Below are 22,314 nucleotides of genomic sequence, written 5' to 3' on the forward strand. Positions count from 1 at the left end.
TGTGAGTTGTGACGTCCATTTATGGAATATCTTCTCATTAACAATAAATTAAATCATTCATTCAGTTATGTAAATAAACAAAATAGACACATTTTGCTAGTGGATTTGTCATTTGAAGCATTTTAATTAGAAGTTTGTGTTTTGTTTTCTTTCTTTTGAGAGCATTGTGCAAATTGGTAACCTGTAAATATTGAAGATACATACATATGTAAACTGATCAAATCCAAGACATGGATTCAGCCCTTATTATGATGTCAGAAGACAAATTAGAGACAGTGCCAAAAAGGGACATAACAATCAAAAGGCATCAACAATAAGTATATTTTCTACAAAACAAAGCAGGTTCAATAAATACCATATTTACAGAACACTGGAAAAAAACAAATGCATGCAAGTTGATTTTTATTGTGGCGTTTGAAGCAAAAGTAGTCCACAGTTGTTCTTTTATTGAATTTTTTTCACAAGTGTGATTCAGTAAATTACTACAACCTAAAATAGTCAATCTATTTTAGGTGTTTCAGGAGCTATTTCATCTAGCAAAAAGCCCTTAGGACTCAGAGGTTAAATGATTTTTCTGTCCATCAAACAATTCATTCTAGGATTAAGAGTGCTTTAGAGTTTATATTCATACTTTTTTGTGTGTGATAACATACCTCCACAGGGCAGTAATGCATGAAGTACACATTAGAAGTTAGAAAGAACATGATTTTTTTCCTGTGCCTTTTACTCTGCAAAAGCCCTGACTGTTGCATCGTTAAATAAAAATTGATTAACTCAAGTCTTTTATTCATTGTCAGACAGGTATTATACAAAAATGCTTGTCTTTGTATGTATGACCCTTCAACTTTATAGTTAATATTAAATTACTGAATTATGGTCATGGCTTTTAACTGAGAGTTCCACAGCGTTCTCCCTGGACCTCTTCCTGTCACTGAGTTGTATGTCCCCATGGGTACACGTTTTCGTAGATGTAGACATGGTTTAAGTCCCACCAATAGACCAGCTAATGGCATCAGCTTCATTTACTCAAAAATTAAACTTCCCTAGAGGCAGAAAAAGCAGAATAGGGTTAGTATAAATAGCAAATTCATAATATATCTGTAATGTGATCTTCTTTATACTACTTCAAAGTGGCTGGTAATAATTATAGTGTTTCGTAACACCAAATCCTTCACTAAAACATCAAGGAACAATTAGAGACCCTCCACTAGGTAAAAATAGATACAATACATGGAAAAATCAGTATTCTAGATGCAGTCATTCTCTCTGAAGTTCAAATTCTCTAAAAACTCTGGGTGGAGACTGAGATCATTAGATAAAACACACTCGGGACAAAAGCCCCTGGATGTTGAAATGCCAGTTTCCCACAGACTGCTAGACAATAGGGGTTTGGCTGTCCTGTGCCTCACTGACGGAGATTACTGTGTCCTCGCCCTATTAAAAGCTATATCAGAAGAGCACATTATCTTCTAATGAGTCCACACTGACAGATAATAATGTGCCACACTCTGCGGTGAACATTAACAATGAAGAGGACATGTCTGGACAATGAGGGGCAACCCGCAGGAACAATCTGTCAGCAAGCTATTAGTGATTTTGGGGGTACATCCTAATGTCTAGTGTTGAAATCTCTTGATAGCAACTTTATGGAAATGGCTAAATTACCATGTGCAGTTGATGAAGAAAGACAAGGACTAAGCGGCTTGCTTTAATTGCAACTTGCTTGTGGACACACGACTGAAACTATAAACTTTTGCATTATATTTTAGGACCTTTTCATGACTTTCATAAAAAAAATTCTACATTGATAAATAAGAATTTTCTTGAGCAGCAAATCAGCATATTAGAATGATTTCTTAAAGGGATAGTTCACCCAAAAATGAAAATTCTGTCAGTAATTACTCACCCTCATGTTGTTCCAACCCCGTAAGTGAATGGGCCTCCTTCTCTCTGGGCCTCGAGTCTTTTCACGTAGCGTAATAGCGTAGCGCGTCTGTGTTGCACGTCACCACGTAGGCTCACTATTGGGCGACGCTGGCCATGTGTGTGATACGTGGTGACGTGCAACACAGACGCGCTACGCTATTACACTTCGCGAAAAGACTCGAGGCCCAAAAAGTATTCTCGTCGCTTTATAAACTTAAGATTGAGCCACTGGAGTCACTTGGACTATATTAACAATGTCTTTAATACAATTTCTGGGCCAGCAAGTTATAGTGTCCATAAGCCTGTGGAGGAGTGATCCAGCACTCAGATTTCATCAAAAATATCTCTTAATTTGTGTTCCGAAGATGAACGAAAGTCTTACGGGGTTGGAACAACATGAGGGTGAGTAATTACTGACTTTCATTTTTGTTTTTCATTATTCATTATTGTTTTTATAGTATTTTGGATCAAATAAATGCAGCCTTTGTGAGCATAAGAGACTCTTACCATCACCAAACGTTTGAATGGTAGTGTACTTTAAAATTACAATATTTAAATTTATATTTTTCCATTACTGTAATGATTATTATTATTATTCATATTACAACAAGCTACTATGGAGCCCCTAAAGGAACATGGTGATGGAAAATAATATTCTTGCGAAGATGCATTTAAATATCTCATATTTTTCCACCATCATGTCCCTTTAGGGGCTCCATAAGCTACTGAAGACTGGGGGAGAATGATTCTGAAGAATCTAGTCACAAAAAAACTAAAACCTAAATTAGGCTTCTTATCTTTGTGTAAAATACTTAATTCTTAATTGGAGTTAAGCATGACCTAAATGTGTGAAACATTAAGAGTGATTGTAGACTTACGATGCTGTCAGTGTTGAATTGAGCACCATGGTAGCACGTATCCTGTGTAACTGAGCCACAGTCAGTTTTTTATGCTGCTGATGTGGCTGCTGGGAAAGCACCAAGTCACTCTTTTCCTCCAGACCACCAGAGGGGAGTGTCTCAATCTCTGTAATCTCACAGTCTGCCTGGCCATTGGGGCAGCTGAGGGTCCTTTGCACATGCCTGGCCTCTGCTCTCCTAAGAGTGCTCGTCAGTTTGCCCGACAATGCTTTTGGATCCTCACGGAGGCCTTCCTCGTCCATCTGGAATAACTCAGAGCTTTGAGACGTCTGTTTGGCAAGGTGTGTCAAGCTCTTGCTTACATTGTTCCTGCCAGAGGGGCGGAGAGGACCGGTGAGGCATTGAAGGAGGTCATCTTCGGAGCGTGACCTGAGGGTAAAGTGCTGCAAGTAGTCTGGGCGGGGCTGGACGGGCGAACGGCGCCGCAGCGTTTGGGAACGACAACCCATGACCTGAGACATCCCAGAAAAGTCACTCTTCTGCCCGAGCTCCTCATTGTTCGCATGGTCATGGTCTAAAACGTAGGACTCATTTACAGTAATCTGGGAGCCATTCCAGGTTATTGAATCCTCCTCGTCACCATCTTCGTCATCCTCAAATCCCTCTTCTTCCTCCCCAGCATCGGTCTCCTCTCCCTCGCTCTGGAAAACCGCTCTCTTTAAATCAAGTTCTGTTATCAGGGACTGAGGTGAGAGAGTTCCATACGCACTGTCTATAGAAAGAGAACGACTTTCTGCATCCAAGTCCGTTGTGACCAAATCACCCAGACCTTCCAGAGTTTTGCTGTCTAGAGTAGTAGAGTAGGAATCCCGCAGGCTTGAAGAATCAGACAGCTGGGGATTTTTTAACGATGCAGTCTGAACAGCCGACAAGGACCCGACCTCATCCGCTTCTTCCATGGCAGCCACGGAAAGGGTTTCTGTGGAGCCATCGGAGTGACTTGGTGAAGGAGAGAGGCTTTTGGAAAAGAAAATTGATATGTATTAGAGTGCTTGATGTACTTTGCTCTTTCACAAAATGTATTGTGCAATTTTTGCATTCCGTTGGATATGAACAGTGTTGGGGGTAACGCATTAAAAGTAACTCGGGTTCTGTAATCAGATTACTTTTTTCAAGTAACGCATTACTTTTACATTTACAGAGTTACTTTACTTTTTCAAATAAGTAACACAAGTTGATTTGTTTTCCCATTTATTTACTGACAGATCTCGTCTGTCAGTAACAAAAATATTAGTGTGCGGCTGTGCGCTGTCTAAACATGATGGTTATTGTAGTTTTAGACTAAATGTGAGTATGCATTTACTAATCTCACATGCACAATAAAAGATTCAGTATTCCTCAAAATGAATAAAATCAGTGAAATACAAAATCGCAAACCTCCAATAATTAAATATGTTAAATAAAACAAATATTTGTATGCATTTAATCTCACTTTATTGATAAATGAAGGCTGCTGACCTTCGATGATTCGGTTAAACCATAAGCAAAAATTACTTTAGATTTTTGAAGTGTTAAATCTTCGTCTGCAATACAGAATGGCAGCACAGCTGAAAGGTTTGTTTGAGCTGCGCAGGAGTGAATTTGCATTTCCTCCAGTCTTATTATTTAAATTTTGGTGTAAAAGGGCCTTTACATTTGCCCAAAAATAAAATCGCAAAAGTAACGTAACGCATTACTTTTCTTAAAAAGTAACTAAGTAACTTAGTTACTTTTTAAGGGAGTAACGCAATATTTTAATGCATTACTTTTCCAAGTAACTTTCCCCAACACTGGATATGAACCCATGTTCTTGCCATTGATGCCTACAGGAATAATCTATATATAATCTCAATATATAGTATATAAGGAATCATTTATAAACAGTACCTCTTGTCTAAAGGGTCTCGGTGCTGTAGTGATGGAGAGCTGGAGGTGGACATGCTGCTTTCCGTCTCATCCTCATCTCTGTCATCTGTGTCATCTCTCTGGGCCTCAGAGCGAAGTCTCTGAAGCTGGTTCTGCATGGAAAAACTCTTCATATTAAAACTAGCAAGCAAGCCCAATGGTTTTAAGAAACCAACCATTAGCAACCAAACGTTTGCAGTGTGTTATTGAATTCTAATACCTGTGCGTTGTGGATGGCCTCAATCCAGCTGCGGCCCTGAGTGCCACTGTTGGCCTGAAAGCAATAGGAGGCCACTGCACAGCGAAACTCATTGAGGTAGATAAGGAGGAAGCTTCCTGGGTCTTTCAGCTCTCGGCACACTACGTTATGGATGACGAGAGGCTGCCGGATCACCTTCACTTTCTCCACACGCTTCACCGGCTTAGTAATCAACAAAACGTCAGTGAACAGGAAACCGTACACATCCATCTGTCGGAAACAGGAGGTAATGGAGACCGGTGAGAAGCTTTTAGACAACTATTGGCTGTAAGTTAAAAATCTATTTCTTACTAAAGTGCACTCAGAAATGCTGGCTCTGTTTTAAGAAATAAAAACAAGAAATCGTACCCTGCTCTCTTTCCCCTCCTTCATCTTCAGTGCTCCCTCTAAGAGCAGTTGACGGGTTTCTTCAGGTGGGGCGCCCATCACTGGAGCGGTCAGGTCAAAGTTATTATATTCCCTGAGGATCTGAAGGATCAATGCATGATGGATGATTATAGAAACATCAAAGCAGGTAATGGAGTTGCAACTTGTTTTTTCAGTAAATGACAAAATACACCCAAGATACAAGATCTCATATAAACGACATACGAAAGCCTCAGTGTCTCACCCTCTCCACTTCCTCACTGGCCCCCTCCACGGACTCATACGCCTCTATACGTCCAGCGATGGCAGCCAGCTTCTGTTTTTCCTCCCTTTGTCTCATTTCTGAGTCCACACTGTTAATGAAGCATTCAACAGCAGCCACCTGACCAAAAAAATAAATATTCAATATAGTATAATAATGAAAAAAGAAATAAAAAATGATAAATAAAAATACATATATTTTTTACCCTAAATACAGTGCAGTAGAGTTCAAAATGTTTATATATGTTTTAATGTTTTTATATTTTTATTAGCATAACAATTTGATTGAAATAGGTTTAAGAATATCTTGCCACAACCCTACAAAGGATAAGTGGTTTGGAGAATTGATTGAGGGATAGAAGTATATCTAAAATGTTTATTCTGCAATAATATAATATAATTTAAACTGTGTCCGAGTTTAAATTCCTAGATTTTTTTTTCTCTATTCAAGAATTTAACGTGGCCTTAGACTTTTGAACCCCACTGTATATTTATACTATACTTATATTCTTTAAAATTGTGTTAACTTATTCTATCTATTTGTTTTTCGCTATTTCATAATATTATAGATAATTTCATTCAATTTGGCATTGATTGGCAATTCCAGTGGCATTAATACACTATTGTAAAAATCATTCAAATAAATGATATGCTACTGAATAACGTGCACATGTGTTCTATTTCAATTTTTTTTTAAAGATTTAATCTCTTACCATTCTGTTAATGGCCTCACGAGTTGGCGGGTCATCAGTCTTTTTCAGCACGCTCTTGAGTAGCAGTGGGTATTTAGTGAGTCTTTGATGAGGCTTCACCAACATGTCTGTCAGCTTCAGCCGGTTGCACTGTTTATGAGTTTCTGCCCACTACAGGATGGAAAAGTTTATTGAAAGTCTCATTTGGTGAACAATCATAAACATACAATCACAGCACAAGCAGACCATGAGGAAATCACTCAGTCATAATGAGGGTGCTGTTACAATACAGGTTATTATGCTAAAGACCTCTCATATATCTCTCTCATATACAATAAACCATCAGAGGTGCCTTTATATTTCCCGCCAGACTAAATCCTTCAAAGGTTAAAGAGCAACCAGATATGGATGGTAATAATTACTCACAGTTACATATATTCTGAAGAGCTCATTGTCTTTCAGTAAAGTGCGCATGTACTCCATACAGCCTTCTTCTTCCATGCAGTAATGGATATAGGGCTTGAATCTGAAACCAAACTGCATACAAAAATGTAATCAGGTCAGTGAAATTTACAGATCTAAAGTCTTAAAAAAATGGAAGTGAATGAGTGAAAATACTAGTGTCTCCTTTGTGAGATATTGTGCACACTTACAGTACTGAAACCCTGATGTAGTTCAGTGGGGTTGAGCACGGTTCTGTTCTGTCTGGCTTTCTCTAGTGCTGGCAACATGACCTCAGCCCACAGGGATGTATGCAGTTGCACAATGTCCTGAATGTTACTGAAGAGACGCACAGGTTCGACTTCACTCAGTAAACCACTCTCCTGAAGGTTCAGCAGGCCACATAGAAACAGCTGGTGAAAGAGGAAGGGAATGTGTGATTATATCGTGCTATAAAGTGTCAGATCTAAACGGTCACAAGTCACATAAAAGTATCATAAATGCTACAGTCAAAATAGCTCTAAAAAAGATTACTATTGTAAATTACTCATATGGACATGGTTGAAAACCATGAGACCTATTTCAATGGCATTATCACATATTTACACAGATTATACAAGGACGATGCTAATGAATTTATCAGCAGGTTCTTACATCGGTAATGACGTGCAGTTTCTTGATGTAGTCTGACTCTGTCTGCAGCAGTTCCCATATGGCCTCTTGCTGATGGCATTGACGTCTGGTTAAAATCTACAAGACAAAAATTAAACATTTAAAAACAAACCCAATCAAAAATATATATGTTACAAAAGCATAAATAAATGCTGTTCTTTTAAGTTTTCTATTCATCAAATAATCTAGAAAAAATGTCTCACAGCACAACTGTTTTCAACACTGATAATAAGAAATAGAGTGATAATGATAATGTATAGTTAAAAAAATGGATTTCATTGTTGGGTCATTGTTAATATATTCTGCTTGTCTTGGGACTGATCTGAAAAAAGAGTGTGGTGTAGACTTTGCTTAATAATTACAAAAAATTCACTGTTTTGTTACTTTAGTTACTCTTACAAAACCGATCACGGAAAGAGCAATAAAACATCCACCTCCATGACACTGCAAAGCCCTAACACAAAAACATCAATGGAAAAACTGAAGTTATAAAACCATTCATAACTGATTATGGTCATTAATCTGACAGGTTTATCATTGCACATAAAGTCAGATAACGTTGATCCAGCATGTATTATGGGTTATAACATCCTAATTGATCTATATAAAAATTCTCAAAGCAATGCTCTGGGTGTGAGGGGAGTGCGTTTACCTCAGGATTCTCCAAAAGTTGCTTCCAGCTTTCTTCTAGCTCCAGGTTGGGCTCCTCTTCCCATGAGTCTCTGTGGAACGAGAGCTGCGGTGGCATCTTGGGTAATCCGAACATAGTGTATGAGTATAGCTTACTCTGCAGCTGTTCCGCACGATCACACTCCTGAGAAGAGAAATTTAAATATTAAATAAAGGGGAAATCAAATAATGAATCATTAAAAGTCTATTAATGATTATTAACTATTTTGTTTAAATAAACTAAAAATAAAACATAATTTTAAGTGAATTTAGACGTCACACCATTGTAATGTACAGTATGAAAATGGTTGAATAATGGACTAAATTCAAGTGAGCATTAGATAAAGCAAAAAATAGCATGATAAATTAAATATTCAATATTGACAGATAAATTACATTTTTAATATAATCTGATAATGATATGGTACTGATATACAGTATTGTGCATCCCAAGCATAACATCAGCTATTCAAAATAAGAACAATTGGAAAATTATGTCTTTATTTTACTTCATATGTGTTATGTTTAATATTAGACACAAAATGATTACTCATATTATTTTTAACACTGTAGTGTATTGTTTGCAGCATGGAGTAAATCTCAAGACACATTTAATGATCTCATAAGCCATCGTCACCCCCAAGCAGGCATTGTTGTCCGTACCGGACCAACGTCAAGCTATTATATGGGATTTTTACAAGAGTCACAGAGAGGAAGAGGTCCCGGCCTGAGCTTTGACCCCAAGTTTACACTCCCTACGCAACCAACCTAAATCTCTAGGGCATGCAAACAAAAACACACCAAAGGTCCCTGCACGTGAGGGAAAACTGAGCGTGGACTTATAGGAAAGGTCTACTTGTACATTTTCCTGTTTTTGGTCCACTGTTAAGTGGAGCAATACTTTGACAAATTGATATCTCTTCCTTAGTGGTTAAACACTCGCTCAAGTGTGAAATGCAAAAAGCTTGCCAAGAATATGTAAGTGCTTGTTTTGCATATGAGAAAGTGCCTTGCAAATGTAAAACAACCCTTGGATGCTCCCAGATGCTGACCTTCCCAAGAGAGCCGTTTCCTGAGTTGGAACTGAAGAGGCCGCTGAAACGGCTGGCAGCGCGGTTCCTCCAGCGGTCTGTACCCATTATAGATCCAGGGAGAGAACCACTCAACTGGGATACGGAGTCTTGATTGGGGACGCTGGCCTCACCCAGAAACTCCGGCATGTTCTTTCGCCGACGCGCTTGACCCTGTCACAGACAGAAAGTGAGAGGGAGATAGAAAAAGAGAGGCAATGAGAAAAAGTAAAGGTAAACACAGAACAATGTTTGAATTGAGGCGGGGGCTGGGGTGGCCCTGGACCCCTCATAAGAGTTGAAGGACAAAAAACACAAAAGAGAATATAAATATATAAATACATAATATAATTTTAATTTTATATTAAATAAAGTATTATAATTTAAAAAACTATATTAAACTAACTTTAAAACTATATTTTTGTTTGATTATTTACACACTTGAAGTACTTAAATATCTCTGACACAAATTAACCTCTTATTGCTTTCTGAAAGAAAAAAGAAAAAAAAACACTGACAGAAATGTTGCATATTAAACTATTTTATTTGTACTTGCAAACTAAGCATAGGCAAACCGAATTGACCAACAATGTAACAATAGTCACAGAGGAAATGCATCTGTCATACAAACTTTGACAAGAAGTCAAAGCAGCAAACTTTGTGAAGTCTTCGGGCTAAAGTACGGAATGTAAAGTGCCAGAAGTAGCCCGGCTCTGACAGGTAAGGAAGTGCAAACAAAACACTCAGGACATTTATACATAAACAACGACAGGTCTGTTCCCAGACCATCTTTATACATTCAGGGACATCTTTCACCTGAAGATGGGAAAAAAAAACTTTGTTGACCTTAGGGAGCATATTCAGCTGTCAACAGGTGAAAAGGCCATGTGGGTTTTGCCAACATTCTCCGCACAGAAAGGTTGAAGCATTAGAGACTTGACTGACAAGAATTAGCGAACCCTTTGACCCGAGCGAGCGAGAGGAACCCTTCGGCAACAACAGGAAAAGAGGCAAGGCATGTCTCGGAAAACAGGGGAAAGGTTTTTCCCTGTTCACGACAATGGAGAGAAATGAAGAATGCGTGAGTGTAGTGGGGAAAGCCACTCAATGTCCCTTGGGGCTCATTACTTGGACATTGTGTTCTGATGATGCCTTTCTTTTCAGTGGAAAATGCAATTACAATGGGTTAAAAACAAACCTTGCATTTTTCGTCAGAGAAAGATCTTGAAGATCTTCAGGCCAATTCATTCGTCAATGTTCTGGGCCAATGCCAATGTTTCTGAACAGACAGAATGTTTTGTGCCAAAAGCCAATTTGTTGCTTACCCAGATCGATAAACAATTCTAGATCAAGTCAGTATGCTCTTAGCTTTTTGCTCTGATCAGATAAATTCACTCATCAGATTTCTGATTTCTGAACAGCACGGATCAATCAATGCTCCCCTACTTGCTGCATATGACAGACCATCCTGGTTGCAGAAAACTAATTAAAGTCATCCTTCAAATATGACAAGCTGATTGTCTTGGTCTATGCCCATCCGAAGAACCTGTTTGACTCATTTGTTTGGCTAGTTTCTCTCTGAGGAACACAAAGTCAACATTGCACCCAGCCAGCATTTGAAGATGTTATATTTCCAAGAGTTATCAGAGAAAAAGTAGATTTTGGCTTATTCACTAATAAAATCCCTTTTAAAACAAGCCAATATGCTTGATGAACCCATAACATTTCTTATATTTATAAAGAGATGGAGAATTCAATTATGAAGAGCAATGCAAGCGCTGCGGCTGCAGGCAAAATCTTTCCCCCCATTAATTCCCAGACAGGCAGTCCTTGAACATTCATATTTGATTACAAAAAGATTGAACCATGCACATAAAGCCTAAGTGTCAAACACAGAAGACAAGCGATAATAAGCTCACCGTAGATGTCAGAGGCATTTCCAAGGCAGTCCACAGCATTGCACGGCATCAAAAGAGAGCCAGGCCCATGCTGCGCCCAGATTCAATCTCCTACAACCTGCTTCCCTCCTGCACCCTCACAAAAGCTACATTGATGTCAAAGGACTAATGCATTTAAATCCACTTCTACAGGCTCGTCGGCTTGCGCGTATACGTGCGTGCGAGTGAACCTGAAGGAGGCTGAGAGGACTGAACGGTAGAACGCTGCATTGCTGAGGAGGGCTGGCCGGGTGTCATAGTAACTGCAGAATCCTGCCCTCCTATTGTGTGAACAGGAAGAGAGGGGAAAGGAGCAGGGGAGGAGGAGCTCCTTCTGCTACCTCAGCTACCTCAAACAACTGATCCTAGCAGCGGCTCGCTTTAAAATCAACAGCGACATGAGCTGACTGCAAAACAACGTTTATTGCACATCTGCTGTGAATGCAAGCGGTGAAAGGGATTTTCAATGCTGGGCAACGTACGAGTCAAGTCAAGTCATTTAGTCATTTTCACGTTGTTTCAAAGGGATTTTACAGAAAGTAGTGATGTTAATGCTTATAATATCTTAATATCTTCACGCCTTATAGTCACATTTAGTAGATTAGAGCTGGGCGATAATATAGTTTACATTTTGCTACAATACAAGCAATCAAGCAGTTTAGTATGTCACTCGTATGTATACGGATAAAATTGGACAATCTTACATATCCAACTTTATATAAAGAGCTGGGTGATAATATAGTTACATTTTGCAATGAAATAAAGTAAATCAGGCAGTTTATATTGCGTTACATGAATGTACTATGTATGCAAGTAAAGTGGGATGTACTAAATATCCCAATTTTATAGATAGTTTATATTTTTTGACAATATAACAATCAAGCAGTTGAAATTTGCTATATAGTACATGACGCTTAACGTGCTGGTTTAAATGTGCAAAAATAATTAAATATATTTTCCTGATCAGTTTGGTAGGACAAACTGGCCATGGGTTGAGCCAATGTTGCTGTTGGGATGCTCAAACAGTGTCACGGTGACACTACAAATGGCTTTCTTATTGTTGTTTCTGCATAAAAATAGGACAAGTTCATCCAAATATTTACTCACTCTCAAGTTGTTCTAAATCTATATGACTCCTGTTTTTTAAACTCCATTGACTTTCACTGAATGGACAAAACATCCTTCAAAATATCTTCTTTTGTGTTCCACAGAATAAAAACGTCATTTTTGAAACGTAAATGACCACAGAATTAGATTTTTGAGTGAACTGTCCCTTTAAGGATAGATGGTCGATAAAGTGTTAAATATGCACTGTGAATATAAACACATTTGGGGTCCTGTCTTCTAAAGCACAGCACACAATTCTTCACTTTGTAACAAATCCAAAGGTGACTTAAGTGACTGTGACTAATTAGGTGCTAATTTGCATAACGTCCTAATTTGCATTTTGCAGAGAGTCTCTCTGAACTGTCCAAAACCACCATTAAGATCAGGTAAAAGAAAGCAAGACGGGAAAAACTCTGCTGAGCTCTCTTTCATCCTGTCAAATCTTATTGGGATACATCTGCTGAGGGGGATATTAGTGCTATTTAGTGCTTTTTTATATATAAATATTTTGTTTGTGAAGAAAAACTATCCAAACTATTCAAATTCAACTGTTTTTTGATGTGTAAAAGCACTTTTGCTGATGCAATATTGCTTGCAGAACATCCAGAATGTACCTCCTTCAATAAATACGTTAGATGAGGTGAAAACGAGGCACATTTTACACATAAAGAAATAAGGAAACCCTTAGGCCAGCATAAGCATTAAACATTCCAGGTGCTTCTGTACATGGTTACACATTTACCCAGATGTCCCCAGTAAAACACACCTCTAATCATAAGATACTGCATAAAGAGAGCAATATAGTTTAAGTTTCAGTTTCCCACAAAGGTTAAGGACCTAATGATGATAAAGGGAATTACAACAAAAAAAGTGGTATATTTCATATTAATCATAAATCACACAAAAACCAAAAACTATAATGATAATATGAGGGCAAAATGTTATCTGATATATCCGGGGGGAAAGCAGAATATAGCAGAATTACCTGCAAATGATAGGTTGGTTTTATATTTTATATGCATTATAAAAACATGCATATTTTATATGGCTATATTTTATATAGCTCATTTGGATTTACTGTATATTGCAGTAAGGCAACAGACCATTTTCACCGTAAAAGATGGAAACGTCATTTAAAGAGACTTTAATGAGCTTTTTCTACCTGAACTTTATGAAATTACTTTGTATTAAATAGTAAATAATATAATATAATATAATATAATATAATAAATTGATTTAAAACTAGCAATTTAGATGTTGCCACATGTGTATATTTTTCTAGGTTACCTGATATTTTTTACAGAGAAAATAAACCGCAATCTTCTCCTGAACCAGATGATTTGAGACTGATATTAAGCCTGCATATTGCAGCATTACCTTGATGCCTTGTTTAGTATCTCCCGGTGGATATGAGGGGCTGTTAGGAGGGGTCGGCGTAGCCACAGGCTTGGGGTTGGGAGGTGGTGCGTCCACAGCTTCAAAGCGCTGCACGCGGGCGGCCACCAACCCCGTAGTGTGAGCCCTGTGGGCATGAATCCGAGGAAGCTCATTCAGAGGACTGTAGTGGATCAGCATTCCACCTGGAACCTCTGGGAATGTTGACACGCTGGGCACATTCCATGTCCTCTGACGGAAATTCAGCATTTCAACGCTGGCACGGGTTTCTTTACCATGCAAGAGGATATAAGACGTAAAGATCCAGATGACGCAGTTCCAGTAGATCCGGTATTAAAGATACCTTGAAAATTATTTAGTCCTCTTCAAGTTGAGGCATTGTTGAAGAAAAGAAACATAATAGATCATGGCTGTATTCAAATCCACCTCAAAATGACACGAAACTTCTTGATTTTTTGCTCTTCTTTTTCTTCTCTATCTTCCCGTGTTGTTTCTCTCTGCTTGTGTGTTAGTCTTATAATCTGACCTTTGATCTCGGTGCCAATGTTGAACCTCCTGCCACTCTTCCAGGCTGCTCTGTTCCACTTTGTGCCGTCTTTTGCCGAGATGACACACACGACAGGCTGTAGGGCACTATCTTATCATTTCTCTATGGCTTGACAATCACATTTATGGCTAGTTATGTAAACCTGACCGGCTAGGACACAGTACCCATCTGACCTGAGTACAGTAAATGCAACCTTGCAGTACAGAAACATAATCGCTTCATTACATCTATAGAGTAAACTGCACCTGTCATTCTTAGTTACAAATTGAACCAGGATCAGTATGTATGAGGACTGAAGGAGTACAAATACATATTGTTGAATTACAGAAGCCAGTCTTTCTTAAAAAAAAAAAAAAAAAAATTTACGGTAAGTATCAATGGATTTATTCGTGTCTTTCCTGTAAAAGATAAAAAAAGGAGGTAGTAAAAAAAAAAGAAGCCAATCTTTCCGACTAATTCCACAGGATTTTCCATCGGGGACATCCTGGGTGAAATCGGTTAACCTTGTGCTTCACTGAACTGCTGATGATGCAGAACTTTCGGACAGTCACAAGGAAATAAAATCTCGTGAGCTTTGAACTTTGCTACCGTATGCAAATGCTCCATGGGAAATGGAGGTGGGTGAATTCAGCACAGGCCTAAAAACACAATTTCATACAGGGTACATTACAATGATGTGTTTACTTTATTGGGAAGGTTTATTGTTTGATTTTGAGCTTGAACACTCAGGCTGGCACATGCTGCTCAAGTGGAAGTCGAGTCCTTTGGCAACGTGATCAGGATTTCCGAGACACATCCCTGTATTTAAACAAACTCAACCCTGGACGTGTCTCTGATATGATCCTAAAAAAGGGTGGCTGGCTTAGAAACCTTGTGGTCTCTAACTGAGAGTTGTACTGGGAATAAGTTACAGGTGGCAACACAACATTGTCACAAAACAATAATTCAGTCATTCACAGGGTTTGCGGTAAGTACTTGGCTTTGGAAAAAAAACATTTATCGTAATTATATGTCGCAATTGTGTTTGCACAATGGGTGGAATTGATGGGTTTCAGATGATAAAAAGTCATGTACTGTACACTCCTACAAGAACAGTAAAATGATGAAGGAAAGGTAACTGGATGTGATAAAAATGCTAGAATGAACGAGAGCGACAAAGAAAAAGATAAAGTGGAGACTGGGACTAGTTGTCACACTTTTTACTTTGGTGAATATTTACTCAGGGTTAGCTTTTTGTAAAAAGTTTTTTTCACATACGCTGCCATTCAAAAGTTTGGGGTAAAACGTTTTTTTTTTTTTAAGAAATGAATTCATTTATTCAGCTAGGATGCCTTAAATTGAGACTTTTACACTGATACAAATAATTTATATTTCAAATACATACTGTTCTTTTGAACTTTCTATTTTACATTTCTAAATTACACAGGAATCACAGGAATAAATTACATTTTAAAATATATTGAAATAAAAAACAGTTATTTTAAATTGCAATAATATTTCACAATATTACTGGTTTTACTGTATTTTTGATCAAGAGACTTTTGACCCAAATTTTTGAATGGCAGTGTACCTTAAAGACTTTAATATTTAATTATAATATTATAATTATAAAATTTTAAAAAATTATCGTTAATGCCCAGGAAATAAGGTACACTTTACTAAATGTGGTAAGCGGTCACTGAGTTAAAAGAACAAAACAATTCATGAAACTTCTTGTGACAACTAGCCCCGGTCTCCTCTATATAGAGAAAGTGACCTACCAGGCCGACTAGCAGGTCTGCCGCCTCTCGGCGTCCCAGAGAGCCATGCTCTGCTCGGTCAGTAGAGGAACTGCGTGTGCTGGAGGACCTCATGATAGGCAGACTAAGAGAACGGGGGTCTTTCACACACCTCTCTACCCTCAGCTCCTCTCCTGGTCGAGCTGCACACACACACAATGGGCATTTATGCTTGGGTGAAAATTTATCATCAAGTGATGTCACATGAAATTATCTAATTTTTGATCAATTCTCCTGTTGATAAAAAGTAAAAATTCTTCCATAAAATTATTCAAATTTAACTATTAAATTCCTTTGTAAGGTCAGACTGCTCTTTCTCTCAGAGTGCTTCATTCTTAAATCATAATAAAATATAGCCTGGGAAAACCCAGACAACTTCCGGCAAATTTAGATTTGCTCTACAAGTAGTCTGGCAAAGAGCTCATTCAAGCCCATTTCTAATCCGTCGAAATCGCGGCACCAATCAGAAACGTTGAGGCGGGCTTTACACAATGACGATCGCTCTGATTGGCTTTAGGTCTATGCAATTGCGCCCAGAGGCATTTGAGCGACGTCCGTTGGTTAAACGCAACTTTTAAATGCATTATTATATTCAAATTGCAAACACATGAGGACAGTCTCCATGAAAGACCCACTGGCAGATGAACGTGCTACTACATTTCTCTCCGAAACGGTAGGAAATTAAATTAGATTTAATAGAGGATTTTAACTGTGACAAGATGATTGACAGGGCAGTTTACGTGACAGGATGCACGCGACAGATCCGTCCGATAAAGATGACGAAGTAGTATGTCCCAAAGCTTGCCTATTTTTTTGCTACACATTCAAAAGTAAATACCTTTTCTTCACAAAAAGAGTACATACTTTTATGGAGTAGTGTAACTTAGGTGAATTGGGACGCAGCATATGGCTTTACACGATGACGATCGCTCTGATTGGTTTTAGGTCTATCCAATAGGCTCTATGCACGATCGCTTCCGCGTTTTGTCTCAGCCCGCCCAGTTACATCCGGTGCTGCGTCAGAAGCAGTTTTTGCATTAGGTGGAGATAATGGCAAATTACACTCGCTGTTTACAAAAACTTCCAGCGGTTAACGTGAATGAAGTTAACAATATTGTAAGGCAGTTAAACTGTCACACATGAGTAAAAAAGAGAAGTTCTTTAAATTATAAATTACGAGCTACATCAACAACTTTGAGGGTGAGTATTCTCTCATATCGCGCGAAATCCGACTAGCGAATCAGTTTCTAAAATCGTTGTCTCCGTTTCTGAGAAAATGAATTTTATTGAAGTGAATTGTCCTATAGAACGTGCTATGCGGAAGTAAAGACGCCGGCTGAGATCCTACCGGAAATACGTCAGCAGCGTTCGTGCATAGAGCCTATTGCGCCCAGAGGCATTTGAGCGACGTCCGTTGGTGACGCCCCTTTGGAAATGAGTTATTAATGAAGCTTTGCCAGACCATAACTCAGTTACTACTGAGAATGGTCTGGTTTTAACCAGGCTAAATAAAATATGATCATATAGTAAAATCATATAGTAAATAAAATCATATGGTATTTTTTTTTCATCATGTGGAAGTACTGTAAGGAGAACATTACCTCGTACTCTGAGGTAGTGGCCACCGAAGCGGTAGGCTTCAAATCCGAGTGAAAGTGGGGTATTGGACTGATCTAGGAACAGGTTGACACGTGACAGCTCGATACCTTTTCTTTCAAACACAGCTCCCAGTACTTCTCTGAAACACAAAGCTAAAAGGTCAGCTATACATGATTCTAAATGCATTGATTTGTTTATTTGCGCCACCTAGGGGTACAAACAAATCACCTCAAGGTTTTCTTCTTCACAGCTGGGACAATCTCCATGCTGACGTCAATATTAAGGTCAAACTTCAGAGTGAAGCACTCTTTGCTAGGATCCTACAGGAGTGAAGAACGGACAATCAGCTTATGTTTTAGGAAAACAGTTATCGCAAATACAAACTGATTAAATCTTCAGACAAAGAAAGGTCAAGAGCACTGACTCAGAGGTACATCAAGTCCCAAAATCTTGCCAGCAAAACTAAATCACTTGTTTGAGAAAGAAAAATGTCACACAGACTTAATAAAAATCAGATCTCTTATTCTTCTCTTACATCTGTGTTTCTGCGTCTGGTCTTCTTTTTAACCAATTTCATTCCTCCACTCCTGCGATCCCTGAGATAAACAAAAAACAAAAACAAGGAATGATTCAACATACAATGAATGCCATGGTTTTTTAATCACAAAAAAGGTGTCTTTTTCACCAACCACACATAATTCAGGCACTAGACGTTGTCATTCATTTCAGCACAAACCACAATTTATTTATGTAAATTAGGCTGCAAAGACAGCGTAATGTGCCTAGCTCAAAGACGCACTACTGCCATCCACAGAAAGCAGGAGGCAAACGAAAAGTTTTCTATTGATTACATATTTTATTGATTATAGAAGCAGTAATGCAACAAATGGTGATCAAATGTTGGAGAAGGCAAAGTATGCCAGATTGAGGTAGTCTGCTGCATGCTCCACAACTTAGCTTTCAGAACTGGCCTGCAAAATTAGGAATTGGAATGTACAAATTGGTCATTGTTTCTTTTTATTTACAGTAACTAGGTGAAGCAATATTTTAAAATAATTACATAAAATAATTATAAACAATTAAATTCCATAATTCCAATAACTGAACGTTCTTCATGGTCTTCCTCATAATTTACTTCTCTAGTTTGTGATTACAGGGTTATTATAATTATTTTATATACATTCATTATACAATATTTAAATTACTTAAATAATTGTATTCATTTCTATGACTTTTCCAGGTCTAGAAATCACACTTTTAAAATTGCCTCATGCAGTATATCCAAACAAAAAAGAAACATGATTTCAGCTTACGTCATTATTTTTAGCCGTTTCTTCTTATTTTAAATCTTGTTTTGTTTTATTTTAAACTATTCTGCGGCCACCTTGGAAGTGCGCTACAGCCCCCTAGTTTTTGAAGTGTTTGCAATGTTACCTGATTTGCATCTTTGCTTTAGTGACTTAGAAAAGTAAAATTAGACGTGACGTAAGCTAAAGCTACTTAGTATTTCGAATCGAATTACTTGCGTAATTCACATTGCCTGCCAAAAACAGTTTGTACCCATTCATTTATAATGCTGCAAACTCAAGAGCTCAGATGTATGCTCTTCGTTCCATTTCCTAAAGTAGTTTGATCACCAGAAGGAATAGATAATCCTATCCCAGATGTTCTCCAGGGGATGACGCCACTGGAAAGTACACAGACTTCCTCTTTCATTATAACAAACCTAAGCCTGTGCCCATAATGGATGCAAGAATCGAGGGATAAATGTGAAAAAGAACTGACCCTAGGTCAGCGCATCCATCCTCTCCGTCCTCCATGTCAGAGGGGGGACCGGTGCGAGGTGGACAGGAACGAGTGGACACGTTCCGGGCCAGGATGGAACCTGTGGGCGAGAGGAAGAAAAGCAACTCTAACATCCTGCCAGAAGCTGGTAATTAGAATTAACTATAAGTGTCATCCTTGTCTTGAGAGCAGCTGACATCTATTTTCATTCGAATTAAATTGGCTGAAATAAGTGATAGGTTGAGAAAGAGAACACATAGAGAGAGCTTTACCTTGTGGCTGCAGGTCAAACCGTGGGTGCCTGTCAAAGAGCATGCCGTCACGGGCGACGGGATGGCAGTTTGAGTCACATGACTCACAGAGGTGCAGTGGGCTGCCGTCTCTAAGGTTCTGACACGATGGGTGGTGGCAAACCTGAGGCATAAATCATCAATTAATAATGTCAAATTTGAAAAACGCAGCAGTGTGAAACCCAAATATTATTGGCAGTATGACCAAAACCCAATTTTCTTCCAAATTTAATGATGATGGGTGTTGGGCGCTTCTGGCCCTAGGAATAAAAAAAAAAGAAGCACTTTTAAAGTAATTTTCACACTCTTACTTGCTCATTTAATGTGTCCTCTAACAATTTCCAAATGTGTATATTCATACTCTTTCTGACTCTGAGATTCTCAAAGGTTTTAAAATGCAATAATCTGCATTTTTATGACTTCCTTAGTTTAATAAAGCCTGGGCCTAACTAAGACAATGGTTAAATAAATTCTACACATAAAAGGAATTAGAAAAATATCAAAAACAAATGATATCGACGTGGTATGATCTTTCCATAACTTTAATGTGACCTTCATACTGTATAACAAAAAGAAAAAAAGTTGAAAGTTTGCATAAAAAAAATAATAATAATCAACCCTTGGGACATAAAAAGTTTCGACAAGAAACACCCTGCTGTGCTATTATGCAACATTATGTTGCCATAAGGCTCAACATACCATGAATTTGCAATAGCATTTTTTTTTCCAAAGGCCATTTCAGACACAAGTTCCATAAGCCCAACAACAGCAGGAAATAAAGTGTGGAAAGATAGAAAAAGAAAGGGATTAAGACCTCCTGGTTGTGTGCTTCCTTCTATTGTTCTCTTGATATGCCTCAGAACAGAAGCAGCACACACTCAGACAGCGAGAGTCATGCAAAAACTGAGCCGTCGTATGAAAAGCAGTGATTTTTCTCCTTATGGCTACTTCTCAAACAAGTTCAGGATCAAATCAAAACCACTCAAAGTATATTCAAGCGCACATACTCAAGCTAAACCTTCTGAAGGTGCCAATACAAATGCTGAGGTGGTGACAAAGCGCCTGAGCACTTTCTGAGAGAAAACCACAAGAAGTGAGTAAGCAAGACTAAGCATGTGCCAGCAAACCCCAACAAACAATAGGAGACAAGAAACAGGAAAATGGGCAGATTCTAGAGGTTATATAATCGCAAAAGCAGCAGTTTGAAAAATAATCGTTATGACTGAAAATGTGGTGAAGATTTGCATTCATGATCAATTTTATATGTATATATTACCAAAGTAGCTTCCAGCTGGGGGAAAATAAAGCCAGATTGCTGCTAAATAAGGCTAAATCAGGTTGAGAGGAACTACTGCCAAGTCAAACTGTTACTTTATCCTACCTGGAACTTTTTTGTCTTTGTCTTCTTATTTGAAATGCCTTTGCAATGAGTTACAGTAAGGAAAATTTATTTTGAAAGCCAGGGGAAGCACTCCAAAAGCTGAAACAATGCCTTTTCTTCTCTTTTAAGTTGTCATATTTGTTTCGTACTTATACACATTAATTGTGAGGTACACAAAAATGATATTAATTTCGAAGTAAAGAAAAATAACATAAATCCAGCAGCCATGTGCAATATAAAATCTATTAGGTGTCACTGCTAATAATCATTTCGGTGGTGTCAAAACTGAATTTTCAGCAGCCATTACGGTCAGACACATGATCCTTCAGAAATCATTATCTTATGCCAATTTGGTGCTCAAGAAACATTTCTTATTATTATCAATGTTGAAAACAGGTGTGCTGCTTAATATTTTCGTGGAAACCATGATACATTTTTTTCAGGATTCTTTGAATAAAGTTCAAAAGAACAGCATTTATTTGGAATATAAATTTTTTGTAACATTATAAATGACTTTACAGTAAGATTTGATAAATTGAATGCACCCATGCTGCATCCTTATATATATATAACATCTGTAAATACTATAAATCTGATTATGAGAGAAAGTCAACTTTTAGTATCCGTGAACACTAACTAGTGGTTTTTCGATGTCCAATGCAAATGGCCAACATAATAAAATAAAATAAATGATAACATTCAATTTAATTTGCGCAAATAAAACAGACATATTAATTTAAGAAACAATTACTAAAAACCAAACACTAATATCTTACATTAACATCTTTTTGTAAAGATCTTAGGCGATCATTCTGCTGTAAGCCAAATGGCACAGTAACGTTTACAAGGCCTTGTGAGCGCAAAATCCATTTTTAGTTTTGCCCCACATGATCTCAAGAGAATGTAGAGCCACGTTTATAAAATCAGCTTGTGATTGTCTTGTGAAGTCGTTTACAAAGGGCCTGGAGAGGACTGGAAAAAAGTCCATTATTATTATCTCTTCGCAGTTATCATGACCTGAACAGACCTCAAACAAACTCACACCAGTGTACGCACACATTTAAAGGCCATTGTAGAGATTTTACACAAGAAAAATTATTAAAATGACCACAAAGTGCAATATCTAACAAGCACTACAGCAAGACACAGAACAAAAAAAAACTGAACGAAAGCACACAGCAAAACCTTAGATACCTCTTAGATAACCAAAAGAGAGAGAGAGAGAGAGAGAGAGAGCACTAACTCTTTCATCAGTTTGGCTATGCCTCATTTCTCTGAGACCTTTCACACATCTGTGTTAAAAAAAAAACGCAGCACTTCACGCAGCTCAGAGAC

The 22,314-nt window shown here is 38.0% G+C and overlaps 1 protein-coding gene across 8 annotated transcripts in view; it reads right to left on the bottom strand.

The window, feature by feature from the left end:
* Positions 1 to 95: 95 nt before the first annotated feature.
* The window catches only part of plekhg5a (pleckstrin homology domain containing, family G (with RhoGef domain) member 5a), a gene marked incomplete at its 3' end in the record, with an annotated part of 40,894 nt that continues 18,675 nt past the window's right edge, over positions 96 to 22,314 (bottom strand). For 7 of the 8 annotated variants that reach the window (XM_084394970.1, XM_084394968.1, XM_084394966.1 and 4 more), the window contains 18 exons: positions 19,581 to 19,722; positions 19,309 to 19,408; positions 18,059 to 18,119; positions 17,752 to 17,843; positions 17,526 to 17,662; positions 15,907 to 16,067; positions 9,143 to 9,334; positions 8,074 to 8,235; positions 7,404 to 7,499; positions 6,962 to 7,162; positions 6,735 to 6,845; positions 6,330 to 6,479; positions 5,600 to 5,737; positions 5,338 to 5,457; positions 4,951 to 5,199; positions 4,713 to 4,843; positions 2,805 to 3,803; positions 96 to 1,043 (listed from right to left, as the gene is read on the bottom strand). In XM_084394970.1, coding sequence (XP_084251096.1) covers positions 1,034 to 1,043; positions 2,805 to 3,803; positions 4,713 to 4,843; positions 4,951 to 5,199; positions 5,338 to 5,457; positions 5,600 to 5,737; positions 6,330 to 6,479; positions 6,735 to 6,845; positions 6,962 to 7,162; positions 7,404 to 7,499; positions 8,074 to 8,235; positions 9,143 to 9,334; positions 15,907 to 16,067; positions 17,526 to 17,662; positions 17,752 to 17,843; positions 18,059 to 18,119; positions 19,309 to 19,408; positions 19,581 to 19,623 — 3,153 coding nt within the window. In that variant the 5' untranslated portion in view covers positions 19,624 to 19,722. Of the gene's footprint in view, positions 1,044 to 2,800; positions 3,804 to 4,712; positions 4,844 to 4,950; positions 5,200 to 5,337; positions 5,458 to 5,599; positions 5,738 to 6,329; positions 6,480 to 6,734; positions 6,846 to 6,961; positions 7,163 to 7,403; positions 7,500 to 8,073; positions 8,236 to 9,142; positions 9,335 to 15,906; positions 16,068 to 17,525; positions 17,663 to 17,751; positions 17,844 to 18,058; positions 18,120 to 19,308; positions 19,409 to 19,580; positions 19,723 to 22,314 lie in introns of those variants that run through there. The other variant, XM_084394965.1, reaches the window with a different exon arrangement.

The sequence above is a fragment of the Rutilus rutilus genome (genome assembly GCF_951802725.1).
Source record: "Rutilus rutilus genome assembly, chromosome: 22".
In the NCBI taxonomy this organism is placed as follows: Eukaryota; Metazoa; Chordata; class Actinopteri; order Cypriniformes; family Leuciscidae; genus Rutilus; species Rutilus rutilus.